Source organism: Macaca mulatta, chromosome 14 (genome assembly GCF_049350105.2).
Source record: "Macaca mulatta isolate MMU2019108-1 chromosome 14, T2T-MMU8v2.0, whole genome shotgun sequence".
In the NCBI taxonomy this organism is placed as follows: Eukaryota; Metazoa; Chordata; class Mammalia; order Primates; family Cercopithecidae; genus Macaca; species Macaca mulatta.
In genome coordinates this window covers 110,974,647-110,989,076 of record NC_133419.1, presented here as the reverse complement: position 1 = coordinate 110,989,076, position 14,430 = coordinate 110,974,647, and the positions used below count along the sequence as shown (strand labels likewise).

Below are 14,430 nucleotides of genomic sequence, written 5' to 3'. Positions count from 1 at the left end.
TTGTCTATATCACTCAAAGTGAATGTATCAATTGATTTATAGGCCAAAGAAGAATGCTTTAAATCTTAAGTTCAACTTGAATACACAGTGGGAGTGACCTGATCAAACCCACTAGATTAAAGACCAGTCTCCTTGAACCACTGCATGTGGCTTGTAACTCTAGTCTGTCCAGTTTAATGCTCCTGCTTTCAAGATGAGGTCAATATAGCTTAAAGATTTAAAGTTGAAATATATGATTTACTCTTGTAGGGGAGGGAAAGCATTATTATTATTTATTTATTTATTTATTTATTTTGAGACAGAGTCTCGCTCTGTCCCCCAGGCTGGAGTGCAGTGGCACGATCTTGGCTCACTGCAAGCTCTGCCTCCTGGGTTCACGCCATTGTTCTGCCTCAGCCTCCCAAGTAGCTGGGACTACAGGTGCCCACCACCACGCCTGGCTAATTTTTTGTATCTTTTAAGCAGAGATGGGGTTTCACCATGTTAGCCAGGATGGTCTCAATCTCCTGACCTCATAATCTGCCCGGCTTGGCCTCCCAAAGTGCTGGAATAACAGGCATAAGCCACCACGCCTGGCCGAAAGCATTATTATTATTTTTTTAATTATTACTTTGAGACAGAGTTTCGCTCTTATTGCCCAGGCTGGAGTGCAATGGTGTGATCTCTGCTCACTGCAACTTCTGCCTCGGGTTCAAATGGTTCTTCTGTCTCAGCCTCCTGAGTAGCTGTGATTACAGGTGGCAGCCACCATCCCCAGGTAAGTTTTGTATTTTTACAGAGACGGGGTTTCATCATGTTGGCCAGGGTGGTCTTGAACTCCTGGCCTCAAGTGATCTGCCCAGCTCGGCCTCCCAAAATGTTGGGATTACAGGCGTCAGCCACCATGCCTGGCTATTTTTTAAAATTAATAATTGACTGTTAAAGTCCTAGAAATCAAAGAAGAGTCTGTGCTCAAAGAATATTCGAAATCTAGAAGTTGAAATTGGAGAAGTGAAGATGGATGTGGATAGAAGGCTTTTTAAGCCACCCAATAGGTATTGAATAAAACGACTCAGTGAGCAAGTCTTCAGTATAGGAACTGAACTCAGTCTGAAGAAAATTCAAGAGGTTGAGGATCAAAGGGAAGAAGGCTCATACTTGGTGAGTTTTAGCATGTAGAAGAAAGCCAGCAAGGAGGGTGACCACTGTGAGAGCTGAAAAATGAAGTTATCAGGCAGCATTTGAGACAGGCATATAGTTTGAGTCAACCTCCTGAGTAAATGCAGGAGGAGAAGGCTTCATTCATTTTCAGAACAGAATGTTTCAGAACTGAATGAGTATTTCATTTAAAGGTACCAGTCAATTCTTTGTGCAATTCTTTGTCACTTATTAGAAATTTGAAGAGAGAAAGCATAACTAGTAACATTTTTCAGATGCTTTATGGGAGTTATCTGAATGGCTTTGTGGATAAAAATAGATCTGGGCCAGGCATGGTGGCTCATGCCTGTAATCCCAGCACTTTGGGAGGCCAAGGCAGGAGCACCACCTGAGCCCAGGAGTTTGAGACCAGCCTGGCCAACATGGTGCCCCATCTCTATTAAAAAAAAAAAAAAAAATCTGATTTAATTTTCCTTATGATTCTTTAAACTATTAGATTTTTGCCTGGGTGTAATTAAAATGAAAATTGCATTTTCAACAGAAAATTACTGTAATTATATTTTGCTTTTAGACTAGTAGATTCTATCAAATTAGAGCAAATAGGGCAAATGATTTTTATGAAAAGGTCCAGATACTAAACATGTTGGACTTTGCAGACCAGTCATCTCTGTCCTGGCTATACAACTCTGCTGGTGTAGTGCACAAGCAGCTATAGGCGTATGTAAATGAATGAGCATGTTTGTATTCCAATAACATTTTATTTATGGATGCTTAACTCTGATTTTCACATAATTCATGTGTCACAAAATATTCTTCCTCTGATTTGTTTTTTTTTTTAAAAAGGTCAAAAACGTTCTTAAATCACATTCTGTACAAAAACAGATGGGAAACTGGGTTTGGCCCACGAGCCATAGTTTCCTAACTCCTGAGTTAAAGGTTTTTAAAAAGTCGTATCCTCCTAAGGGTCAGTGCTGTGGCTTTCTGTCTGGATGACTATTAACATTTTCATGTGACCCTAGGGAGGTCTTATTTTGTTATAATGAAGGGATTTCTTAGATATTTGAACAACTTTTGGCAGTGGTTCTCACATTAGCGTGCATCAGAATCACCTGGAGGGCTTGTTAAAACACAGATTGCAGGGCACCCTCCCCAGGTTTCACATTCAGTAGATCTATGCAGCTGCTCAAGAATATGCATTTATGGCTAGGTGCTAGGCGCGGTGGCTCAGGCCTGTAATCCCAGCATGTTGGAAGGCTGAGGTGGGCGGATCACTTGAGGCCAGGAGTTCGAGACCAGCCTGGTCAACATGGTGAAACACTGTCTCTACCAAAAATACAAAAATTAGTTGGGTGTGGTGGTGCACACCTGTAATCCCAGCTGCTAGGGAGGCCGAGGCATGAGAATTGGTTGAACCTCGGGAGGTGGAGGTTGCAGTGAGCTGAGATAGTGCCACTGCACTCCAGCCTGGACAACAGCGAGACCATCTGTCACACACACACACACACACACACACACACACACAAACACACACACACTGCATTTCTTAAAGGTGAGTCTGATGCTGCCGTTTTGGGACCACACTTTGAGAATTGCTGATTTAGAGAAATGAGAGCACACAATGCTGTGGAAATAACACAGTTGCTTCTTTTACTCAGTGTCCTTAGAGTAACTATTGACTACATAGTTTCTTTGAGACCATTGAAATTCAAATGGTTCAAAGACCAAAGATATTTGGAACAAAATTCATAACTTTCTCATCTATTGTAGTATTTTTCCTCCATTACTTTCTGTTTTTAAACACTTAAAAACTAGAGATTGATTTATAACAGGGTTAGAGAATGAAATGCATCTAGTAGAAATATAAATGAAGGAATACATGTATATATACTAGATACTCATCTATCAGTTTGAAAAATAGTATATTGCCAGTAGCTGGCATTGCATGTTCCTCCTCTCCATCTTGTCATCCTTTTCTTTGCTTTTACTATCTGTGTTTGTATCTACAACAATATAATGTCTAGTTTTGTGCACACGTGAACTTTATGAAAATAGTTTTTTTTTTTTTGGTAATTCGTGATGAAGTTCTCAAAACAGTTTTATTACACACACATGCACATCCATTTTCATGAATATAGCTGTGGTTCATTTTCACTGCTTTATTTATTTTATAAGTGCACTACAATTTATCAGTTCCCCCGATGGTGGACATTTGGATTCTTACCAGTATTTTTTTTTTTTCTTTTCTTTTCTTTTTTTTTTTTTGAGATGGACTCTCTCTCATCCAGGCTGGGGTGCAATGGCATGATCCTGGCTCATTGCAACTTCCGCCTCCTAGGTTCAAGTGATTCTCCTGCTGCAGCCTCCCAAGCAGCTGGGATTACAGGCACCCACCACCACACCTGGCTAATTTTTTGTATTTTTAGTAGAGATGGGGTGTCACCATTTTGGCCAGGCTGATTTTGAACTCCTGACCTCAAGTAATCCACCAGTCTCGGCCTCCCAAAGTGCTGGGATTACAGATGTGAGCCACTGCCTCTGGCCATAGCATTGTTACCAGTATTTTAAAAAATCTTTAAACAATATAGCCACAGATATTTTTGTCTTCTTCTAGTGAATAAGTGCAACAGTATTTCTACAGCAGAGACCTAGGGAGGGGATTTGTCTCTTGTTATGGGATATGCACTTCTTCAATTTTACTATGTAGGAGGGGATTTGTCTCTGGTTACGGAATATGCACATCTTCAACTTTACTATGTAGGAGGGATTTGTCTCTCATTATGGGATACGCACATCTTCAACTTTACTATGTAACCATTAATTGTTTCCCAAAGTAAGGCTATATCCACATCTTCACCACACTTCATATCACTAGATTTTTCAATTTCTGCCAATTTGATAGGTTTAAGATGATATTGTGCTTTTATTAATAATTTACATTTTCTTAATTACTAATATAGCTGATAATTTTTCTTTAAAGGCCTTTTGTGTCTCATTTTCTTTGAAATGACTTTTTTTTGCCTGCTTTTTATTAGATTGTTTATCTTGATCCAGTTGATTCAGAAAATTTCTTTATATTGTAGTTACTAATCTTTTGACATTTAAATGTTTTAGAGATATTTCCTTCCATGGCTTACCTTCTTTGCCTTTTTATGGTGGTTTTTTTTTTTTGTTTTTTTTTTTTTTTTGGATACGTAAATGTTTAACACTTTCTTGTAGCTTAATTTATAAATTACTCTCTTTATAATTTGTGGGGATTTTTTTCCTGTGTGTGTCTTGTTTTAAGAAATTATTCTCTCACTTGTCATGAAGATGTTTTCCTCTATATTCTTCTAAAAGTTTGGTTATTTTTACATTGAAATCTTTAGTCCAGCTATAAATAACTTTTGTGCATGGTATGAAGTGTGGATCTGATTTTATTTATTTTTTTGTCTAGATGACTAGTTGTCTTGATACTTTATTTAACAGTTCATCCTTTTCCTATTGATCCGATTGCCATTTCTTTCATGTTTCTTACTCTGTTCTGTCATACTCTCATCTGTTGCATTGGCCAGTGTTTCTATCCCTGTGTCAACAGTATTCTGTCTTAATTACTACAGCCTTTGCTTTTTAACAAGTCTTGATATCTGGTTGAACTTTCTTAAAAAGTTGCTACACCTTGTTTGTAAAATAAGCTCCTGACTAGTTTTGGTTCTTTGTTCTTCTGCATAAATTCGTTTAACCTGTATGGGAAAAAAGACTTTGGGGAGTTTTGCTTGGAAATGTACTAACAGATTAATTTGGTAAGAAATTACAGCTGCATGGCTGGGCGTGGTGGCTCATGCTTGTAATCCCAGCACTTTAGGAGGCGAAGGTGGGCGGATCACGAGGTCAGGAGTTCAAGACCAGCCTGACCAACGTGGTGAAGCCCCGTCTCTACCACAAATACAAAAATTAGCCGGCGTGGTGGCGTGTGCCTGCAATCTCAGCTACTCAGGAGGCTGAGGCAGGAGAATCGCTTGAACCTGGGAGGCAGAAGTTGCAGTGAGCCAAGTTCACGCCATTGCACTCCAGCCTGGGCAACAAGAGTGAAACTCTGTTTCAAAAAAAAAAAAAAAAAAAAGAAAGAAAGAAAAGAAAGAAGAAGAAAGAAAGAAAATTACAGCTGTACAATATTAAGCATTCCTAATCATGAATATGCAATGTCTTTCCACCAAGTCTTCCTTGATTCAGTAAAGTTGTTTAAATTTTTGCGTTAAGATCATGAATTTATTTTGTTAGTTTTATTATTAAGCATCTTATTTTTTGCTGTCATTTTCAGAGTTACATTTGAAAACTATTTCTGACTGATGTAGAGAGTACAGTTGATTTTTTTTTGCTCACCTTAAGTTAAGGAACCTTGTTTCATTCTCACTGTTTCTAATAATTTGTGAAGTCTTTTGGGCTTTCTACATAGACTTTCTTCATTTTCTGCAAATAATTATAATTTTCAGTCTTCTCCATTCTTAAAACTTACATTCTGTTTCTTACTGAGTTGACTGGCTGCAACTTGCAGTCCCACGTGGAACGTAAGTGGTATCTCTTTTGTTGTTTGAGACGGGGTCTCACTCTGTCACTCAGGCTGGAGTGCAGTGGCGTTATCTTGGCTCACTGCACCCTCCATCTCCCAGGCTCAAGTGATCCTCCCACCTCAGCCTCCTGAATAGCTGGGACTATACAGGGAATATACAGGAGCATGGCACCAGCCTGACTAATTTTTAGTACATGATTTTTATCAGATTAATGAAACTTCCTTTTACATACATATACATATTTTTCTAAGAGTTTTTTCTTTTTAAATAAAAAAGGTTTTAAATGTTTTAAATGCAATTTCTGAGTATATTGAGGTAATCGTGTGTGTGTACTTTTTAATTTTTTAATTTTTAAAACTTTTTTTGTAGATGATGCTACTAAAAATTAAAAAATTCAGTTTTAATTTTTATGGACACATAAGTGTATATATTTATGGGGGACATGAAATATTTTGATACAAGCATGCAATGCGTAATCATCACATCATGGGAAATGGGGTACTCATCCCCTCAAGCTTTTCTCCTTTGTGTTACAAATAATCTAATTATACCCTTTTAGTTATTTTTAAATGTAAAATTAAATTATTATTGATTATAGTTACCTTGTTGTGCTATCGAATACTAGGTCTTATTCATTCTCTCTAATTTTTTTTTGTACCCATTAACCATTCTACCTCCCAACCTCCTGCTTCCCCACTACCCTTCTTACCCTCTGGTAATCATCCTTTTACTCTCTGTCTCCATGAGTTTAATTATTTTGATTTTTAGATCCCACAAATCAATGAGAACATACAATTTTTGTCTTTCTGTGCCTGACTTAACATTAGCGATCTCCGGTTCCATCCATGTTGTTGCAAATGACAGGATCTCATTATTTTTTTGTGGCTGAATGAGTACTCCATTGTGTATAAGTACCACCATTTTCTTTATCCATTCATTTGTTGATGGACACTTACGTTGCTTCCAAATCTTGGCTATTGTGAGTAGTGTTGCAGTTAATATGGGAATGCAGGTATGTTTTTGATATAATGATTTTCTTTTTGGGGGGCACATACACAATAGTGGGGTTGCTGGATCATATGGTAGCTCCATTTTTAGTTTTTGGAGAAGACTCCAAACTGTTCTCTATAGTGGTTGTACTAACTTACAGTCCCACCAACAGTGTACAAAGATTCCCTTTTCTTCACATCCTCACCAGCATTTGTTATTACCTGTCATGGTAGGATAAAAGCCACCTTAACTGGGGTAAGATGATCATCTCATTGCAGTTTTGGTTTGCATTTCTCTGATGCTCAATGATGTTGAGCATCTTTTCATATGTCTGCTGCCATTTGTATGTGTTTACTTTTTAAAACAATTGTTGTCTGAGTGCAGCAGCTCATGCCTGTGATCCCAGGAGGATTGTTTGAGCCCAGGAGATCAAGACCAGCCTGGGCAACATGGTGAGACCTCATCTCCACCCACCCCCCGCCCACGAAAAAAAAAAAGGAAAAGAAAGAAAGAAAAAAATTAGCCAGGTGCAGTGAAGCACACCTGTGGTCCCAGCTTCTCAAGAGGCTAAGGTGGGAGGATTGCTTGTGCCTTGGAGATTGAGACTTCAGTAAACCATGATCATGTCACTGCAATCCAGTTTGGAGGACAGCAAGACCCTGTCAAAAAAAAAAAAATTGTTAATATACTAAACTGACAGATTCTTTGTTTTTGAGATGAAGTCTTGCTCTGTCACCCGGGCTGGAGTGCAAGTGGCATGATCTTGGCTCATTGCAGCCTCTGTCTTTGGGGTTCAAGCGATTCCTGTCTCAGCCTCCGGAATAGCTGGGACTATAGGTGCAGGCCACCACGCTCGGGTAATTGTTGTATTTTTAGTAGAGATGGAGTTTCCCCATGTTGGCCAGGCTGGTCTCAAACTCCTGACCTCAGGTGATCCACCCCCCACCTCGGCCTGCCAAAGTGCTGGGATTACAGGTGTGAGCCATGGCCTGTACTAGGTAAACAGATTCTTTAAAATGTTAAACTAGGCCGGGCGCAGTGGCTCATGCCTGTAATCCCAGAAATTTGGGAGGGCAAGGCGGGCAGATCACCTGAAGTCAGGAGTTCGAGAGCAGCCTGGACAACATGGGAAAACCCTAACTCTACTGAAAATACAAAAAAAAAAAAAAAAAAAATTAGCTGAGTGTGCTGGCATGTGGCTGTAATCTCAGCTACCTGGGAAGTTGAGACAGGAATCACTTGAACCCTGGAGGCGGAGGTTGCAGTGAGCCAACAAGGCGCCATTACATTCCAGCATGGGTGATAGAGTAAGACAACATCTTATTCAACTAGGTTTGCGTTCCTTGTTATATATTCTAACCCGTAATTTAATATATATTCTTAATATAACTTGATATATATTCTAACCTATGGCTTACCGCTTCACAACTCCTGAGCCTCCTGTGTTGTGAATATTCAGCCCATGTGATTTTTATGTATCACCCTCACTCCCCTTCAGTTGTTGCCGCCTTCAACTAAAATACTGTCATCTAATCTCATGGCGCCACCTGGTGTCAAATCTTGGACATTTCTGACATCTCTTCACCTTTCTTTCCCTATTAGGGAAACTCGTACATGCAGTTTTCTCCTTCAGTTCTATTCCTTCTCTTGTGCCTTTCATCTATTAACTTTACTCCCAAATCCTCCTTTCTCATGCTCTCCTAAATTTTCTCATTATGTTCATGAAAAGTAATTCTCTTCCTTTGCTTTCTCTGCCCCTTTATGAGTCTAAATCTACATGAATAGTACTACTAGTTAATCACAGTGAGAATACTACTACTAGTGACAATGGCAAAACTACAGCTATACATTTTGAAAGGACTTTTTGTTATTGTTTTGTTTGTTTGTTTGTTTGTTTGTTTTTGAGATGGGAGTTTCACTCTTGTTGCCCAGGCTGGAGTGCAATGGCGCGATCTTGGCTCACTGCAACCTCCATCTCCCAGGTTCAAGTGATTCTCCTACTTCAGCCTCCCGAGTAGCTGTGATAACAGGCATGCACCACCATGCCCGGTAATTTTTGTATTTTTAGTAGAGACGGGGTTTCACCATGTTGGTTAGGCTGGTCTGGAACTCCCAACCTCAGGTGATCTGCCCGCCTCGGCCTCCCAAAGTGCTGGAATTACAGACGTGAGCCACCACGTCTGGCCTGAAATGACATTTTATACAATAAAGTGCCAGCCAGACTAACCTTCAAAGTCCTTGAAAACAGTTAAAATTCCCTTTAAAATGTTCTTAAATTTCAGGTACTATTGAACCATCTAATTATTTCTGCCCAGGTTAACATCAAGCTCATGTATTAAAGAAAAATTATAAAACAGTTAATAAATGTCATTGTTTCTATGTTCCTTAATTACAACCTTTGATAAATTTGGAGTTTCTACTTATTTTACTGCAAAGACTCAGTTTTTCATTATGAGTTACATTGCCTAGAAACAGAATCGCTGTTCATGACGTGGTTTCCATGGAAAACAGCCCACCACAGCTGCCCTTTTGGTACATAACTCATTTGTAAGATAGAGATTGCTAGTAACTGCATTTCTAATTGTTTTACTCACAAGGTTAGAAAATACTGTAACCAGCATTCTTCCCAGTCAGGGAAATGACTCATGGATAAGCTTGGCCAGTTTAGCAGTTTCTTCGTTAAGTTAATTCTGACTTTGTTTTATCTCTAAGGGATATATCGGAGAATGGCAGGTAAGTCAGCTGAGGAAGACAGACCAGAGAGAGTAGGGCTGAAATTGACCTCTTTAATTCCTGCAATGCCAACGTGTCTGCAGAGGAGGTAGTTTTCATGGTTTGTCTTAACCTATCCAGTCTTTTAGTAGGCAGGTACTGAGTATTTGCTTATTCAAAAACATAGCAACTATTGATTTCAGAGTAGGCACTACAAAGTATTTTGGACCCATTACTCTGGTTGCTGCCTGAAAATAACAATGTCTAGATTAATCAAAAGAGAACTTCAAATAAAATATAAAATCTGGTAGAACGCATAACTGAATGACATGAAGTTCTGATGTTTATGGCTTTAAGGCAAGACCTATTATTGTAAATAATAGGTCTTATTATTGAAAGAAACTAGTTAGCTTGTGTAGAGTTGCTGCACTATTTGAAGTCTAGCATCTATTTAAAAGGAAGGTTTAAAGTTATTCTTATTTCCACATTCTAATCGTGGAGTTTCAAAGGTGGACTGGAAAATAAAAAAGAAGTTAAAGATTAGGCAGACAGTTTGACAATAACAGCCCTTACATAATCCAGGCTGACAAGGGCACCCTGATACTACAGTGTGCTGAGCAAGCAGTCAACCTGCCCATTCAGTTTCCTACTGTGTTTTTTTGCTAAATGCTTTCTAACCTCTTAATGTCTCTTTTGAAAGGTGGGGACCCAAACTGTATGCATTGTTCCAGATGCGCTCTTGCCAAAGCAGCATAAAGCAAATGTAACCCTTAGGAAGAAGGCTCCCTCCCTCACTAGGTAAGTACAACCGGCAGCCGTGGCCAGGGCCAGCCCACTTGCCCGCTAGACCTGCTATACCTTCCACTGCCAGGATGCTGGTGGGACCTCATAAAACTGAACCTGCTAATCCACAGGACCTGTGGGTTTCAAGTCAAAGGAACTGATCAAGAGCAATCTCTGTCTTTACAGCCTCTGATTCCATCCCCTCCAAGTTCTTTCTCAATAGTTTGCATCTATTGGGCTCTTTGCCAATCAAGAACATCATCCTCCAATTTAATAATTTTGAGGTCAGCTAGAATTTATTAAAATGATGTTTTACCTGTAATCTTGGAGCGGATTGGACCTGCTACTTTAGAGCATTCTCTTACCTTTAGAAAGAGCCCTCTCGAGCATTAAGAATGAAAGTATTATAGTGCAGGTTCTCATATGACACTTGTGTTCTGCTGGGAGGTTTTTCTTATTTTTTAGAAAAACATATTCAGGCCTGGCACGGTTGCTCATGCCTAGAATCCCAGCACTTTAAGAGGTGTAGGCAGGTGGATCACCTGAGGTTAGGAGTTTGAGACCAGCCTGGCCAACATGGTGAAACCACATCTCTACTAAAAATACAAAAAAAAATTAGCCAGGCGTGATGGTGCATGCCTGTAGTTCCAGCTACTTTGGAGACTGAGGCAGGAGAATTGCTTGAATCCGGGAGGCACAGGTTGCAGTGAGCCGAGATGGTGCCACTGCACTCCATCGTGGATGATAGAGTGATTAAAAAAAAAAAAGAAAAAAGACATATTGAGATTTACTTTAAAATGAAGTTCCGTACATACACATTGAGTAGAACAGTGGTCCCCAACCTTTTTGCACCAAGGACTGGTTTCATGGAAGACAAATTTTCCATGGGCTGGGAATGGGGTTGGGAGGTGGAGGGGATGGTTTTGGGGTAAAACTCCTTCACCTCAAATCATCAGGCATTAGATTCCCATAAGGAGCGTGCAACATGGAACCCTCGCATGCGCAGTTCACAATAGGGTTCGCTCCTTTGAGAATCTGATGCGCTGCTGATCTGACAAGAGGTGTAGCTCAGGCCGTGATGCTTGTTCACTGCTCAGCTTCTGCTGTGCCACCCGGTTCCTAACAGGCCACACCAGTACTGGCCTTCGGCCCAGGGGTTGGGATTTCTGGAGTAGAAGAAGTAAAGAATTGGTTCATAAGCTAGGTTAATATAGTACTATGTACTGACCTCGATTTGGTAATATTTTAAAATCATTTTTTCAATATGATTACCATAACAGGTTGTTTTTAAATTCCTTTTTTTTTTTTTTTGGCAGAGACTATTTGACTCATCCCATTTCTGAATAAAACCACAGCAATGTTGTTTATGTTGTAAATCTTGAGTTCCCCCAACTTGCTGGTTAAGCCTCCCAAAGTTCTCTAAACCGCCTTCTAGCTAAATGTCAGTATATTTGAGATAATACTTAAAAATGTAGAACCAATGTTCTTTATAGAAATACGATGTTTTTAGACTTATTTATGTGGCAAAAAATGGTCACATGTGTTATTTAAGGTGGAGAACTTTTAGAAGCAATTTGCTCCTTTGGCCTTGAATTGGGCCTGCTCTGAAATGAGTTTAAGGTCATGCAAGATTCTCTCTGATATGTCATGACATTACCAAAACACTTTCATTGTTTCAAAGTCCACTTGAAACGCTACGACACATCCATCATCACTTGCTCTCACTCGCTTTGAAAGGGGTCTAGCAGAGAATCCAGCTGGTCTCATTTCTGATCTTTGAGCTGAAATCCTGGGTTAAAGCACATTCTTAATGTGCCATAGATTGCTGCAAACAATACTCTTCTTAGCTATTTATCTTTAGCCATTTCTTCCAGTGCAGAAATTCATTGATGTAACTCTTGCCATTTTGTTTGTCGATTAGTAAAACTCCCCAAAGTAAAATCTACCTGATCTTCTATAATTTTTCCTCCTTGATTTTCATCTGTTAATGTTCTTTTTAGAGCAAATCCTTTGAGTGAGTTTGACTCTGAGCTATTGTCGTCAGAAGCAGGAAAAGAAAGCTTCTGCATGAAAAGTCAAGATCTAATGACAGAAAGAGATTTTGAATTATCTAGCCATGAATTTATGAAGGGATCTGCAGAGCTGGTGATTGCCACATCCTCCAGCTTGAGGTATCACATAGCTGGCAGCCTTGGAAGAACTGCTGGGCCCCTCCAGAGTTGATTATAAAGTTATTGACCCAAGAGAAAGAACAGAGACTCTGAGTGATGTTCTGGTCCTTCCCCCACTGCCCCCAGGGCTTCTCCACAGCACTGTCATCCTATCTTCCTCGTGACTAGGGGCCTGTAGGATTATGGTGACATTAAGGAATTAAAGGTGACATCTAAAGCCATGGACAGGCCAGGCGCTATGGCTCATGCCTATAATCCCAGCACTTTTAGAGACTGAGGCAGGTGAGTTGCATGAACTCAGCAGTTTGAGACCAGCCAGGGCAACATGGTAAAACCTTGGCTCTACAAAAAATACAAAACATTATCTGGGCATAGGGGCACATGCCTGTGGTCCCAGCTACTCATGAGGCTGAGGTGGGAGAATTGCTTAAGCCCAGAAGGTTGAGGCTGCAGTGAGCCAAGATCATACACCTGCACTCAATCCTGGGTGACAGCGCGACCCTGTCTCAAAAATAAAATAAAGCCATGAACAAGATAGAACTGACTGGTTTCCTCATGGATAGATCCCTATAGCCTTGGGACCAGACTGTACCCGAATTGCTAATCAACTCCAAAGGCTGGCACAGTGTGGTGTATTTAGACTCATGGGCTTTTTGCTCTCAACCTTCAGACCTTTCTCTCAGGCTCTGGGCTGATTTTAGCTGAGGAGACCAGATTAGACCCAGTCTGCAGGTCCTCCCTCTTGGATCCCCGAGGTGGGAAGGGGCCTGAGGTGTGTCAGATGGAGCTGGTATAAATAAGATGAACTCATTCCCTAAGCACACACGCCCCGTGGCTGCTCAACAATTTCTCTTGGGATTCACGTCACTAAGGTGTATGTGACTGTGACGTGAAAGAGTGAGTGTTTATACCATGATCTTACATCCACATCATAATTCTGGATCAGAACATTGCAAAATCTATATGTTAGACTCCTTTTGCGGCCAAAAGTAATTCTAGCCAGGCTGAGGTCAGAGTGTAGAGTTTGTGGACGCACCTTTATTTTGGTACAATCTGTACATCATTGCATTTCCTCAGCGGCATTCCATTCCCCTTCATCACCCAACCATCAACTAACCGTGACTAAATGTTAACTTACAAAATGTGGAAAGACATTCAGGGTCATGCCTTTTCAACTGAATGCTGATAATACGAGTATTCGAGTTGAGTTTTCTTCTTTCTTGCCTGACTTTCCTATTCACTTTCTGTGTCTTCATGCAGGCCTCTGGCTACTGACATACGGGCAGCTTTAGGATAAGGACATACCTGGTGTTCTGAATGTGTGTATCCCCCAAAGTCTGCAATCTCAGCTGGAACTGGATGGACCAGTATTCCCTCACCCAGGGCCCTGGCTCACGTTTCTCTCCTCTTCTCAGTTTACTGTTGGATTTCCCTTTCTTGCTATTCTCTTTCTCTCCAAACCCCTCTCAATTGCCTTTCCTAAAGACAGACCTTAGCAAGATGGGCCGGGACTTGGGACTTCGCACGGCACCCTGCAGTCCCAAGCCAGCATCTACTGCACCCCATCTTCAAGACTCTATCCCCCAAACAGATGCTGGAAGGCATCAGCTTCTGAGAACCCACTTTTTTCTGCATGACTAGCTTGTATGGAAGAATCTATGGAGAGGATTTCCAAGAATTTCCCACTTTTTCAAAAAATGTATGTGACTTACATTTGGCTTCAATCCAAGAGCAAACTCAGTGGTGAACAGCTCCATTTCTGTGCACATGTTGGTGGAATCTACAGAAATCGATGCAACATTTCTTTCCTGTCTGGGCTGTTTGTATAATTGTATATAAATGTAGCAATAAATATATTCTACCATCAGCCTGAGGCTTACTGCACACTTGATTCTGCATCCTGGTGGTAGGCGGTGAATATCGCTTGCCTGCCCCACTTCAGGTTCCCATCTTCTCTGATTTCACAGTTACTTCAGACCTGGCCAGTGTTTGGAGAAAGAGCGTTGAGGAGAGTTCAGTGGCAGAGCTGGGATGTGAAGCAGCATTATTAATTCATAAGATGGCAGTAGTCCTAGCACTTTGAGGTATTT

General features: G+C 40.5%; 1 protein-coding gene across 1 annotated transcript in view; it reads left to right on the top strand.

The window, feature by feature from the left end:
* Positions 1-14,205, top strand: part of RDX (radixin) — a 96,158-nt gene extending 81,953 nt beyond the window's left edge. The window contains exons 15-16 of the mRNA XM_028833947.2: positions 10,087-10,184; positions 13,601-14,205. Coding sequence (XP_028689780.1) covers positions 10,087-10,153 — 67 coding nt within the window. The 3' untranslated portion in view covers positions 10,154-10,184; positions 13,601-14,205. The remainder of the gene's footprint in view (positions 1-10,086; positions 10,185-13,600) is intronic.
* The last annotated feature ends 225 nt before the right edge of the window (positions 14,206-14,430 follow it).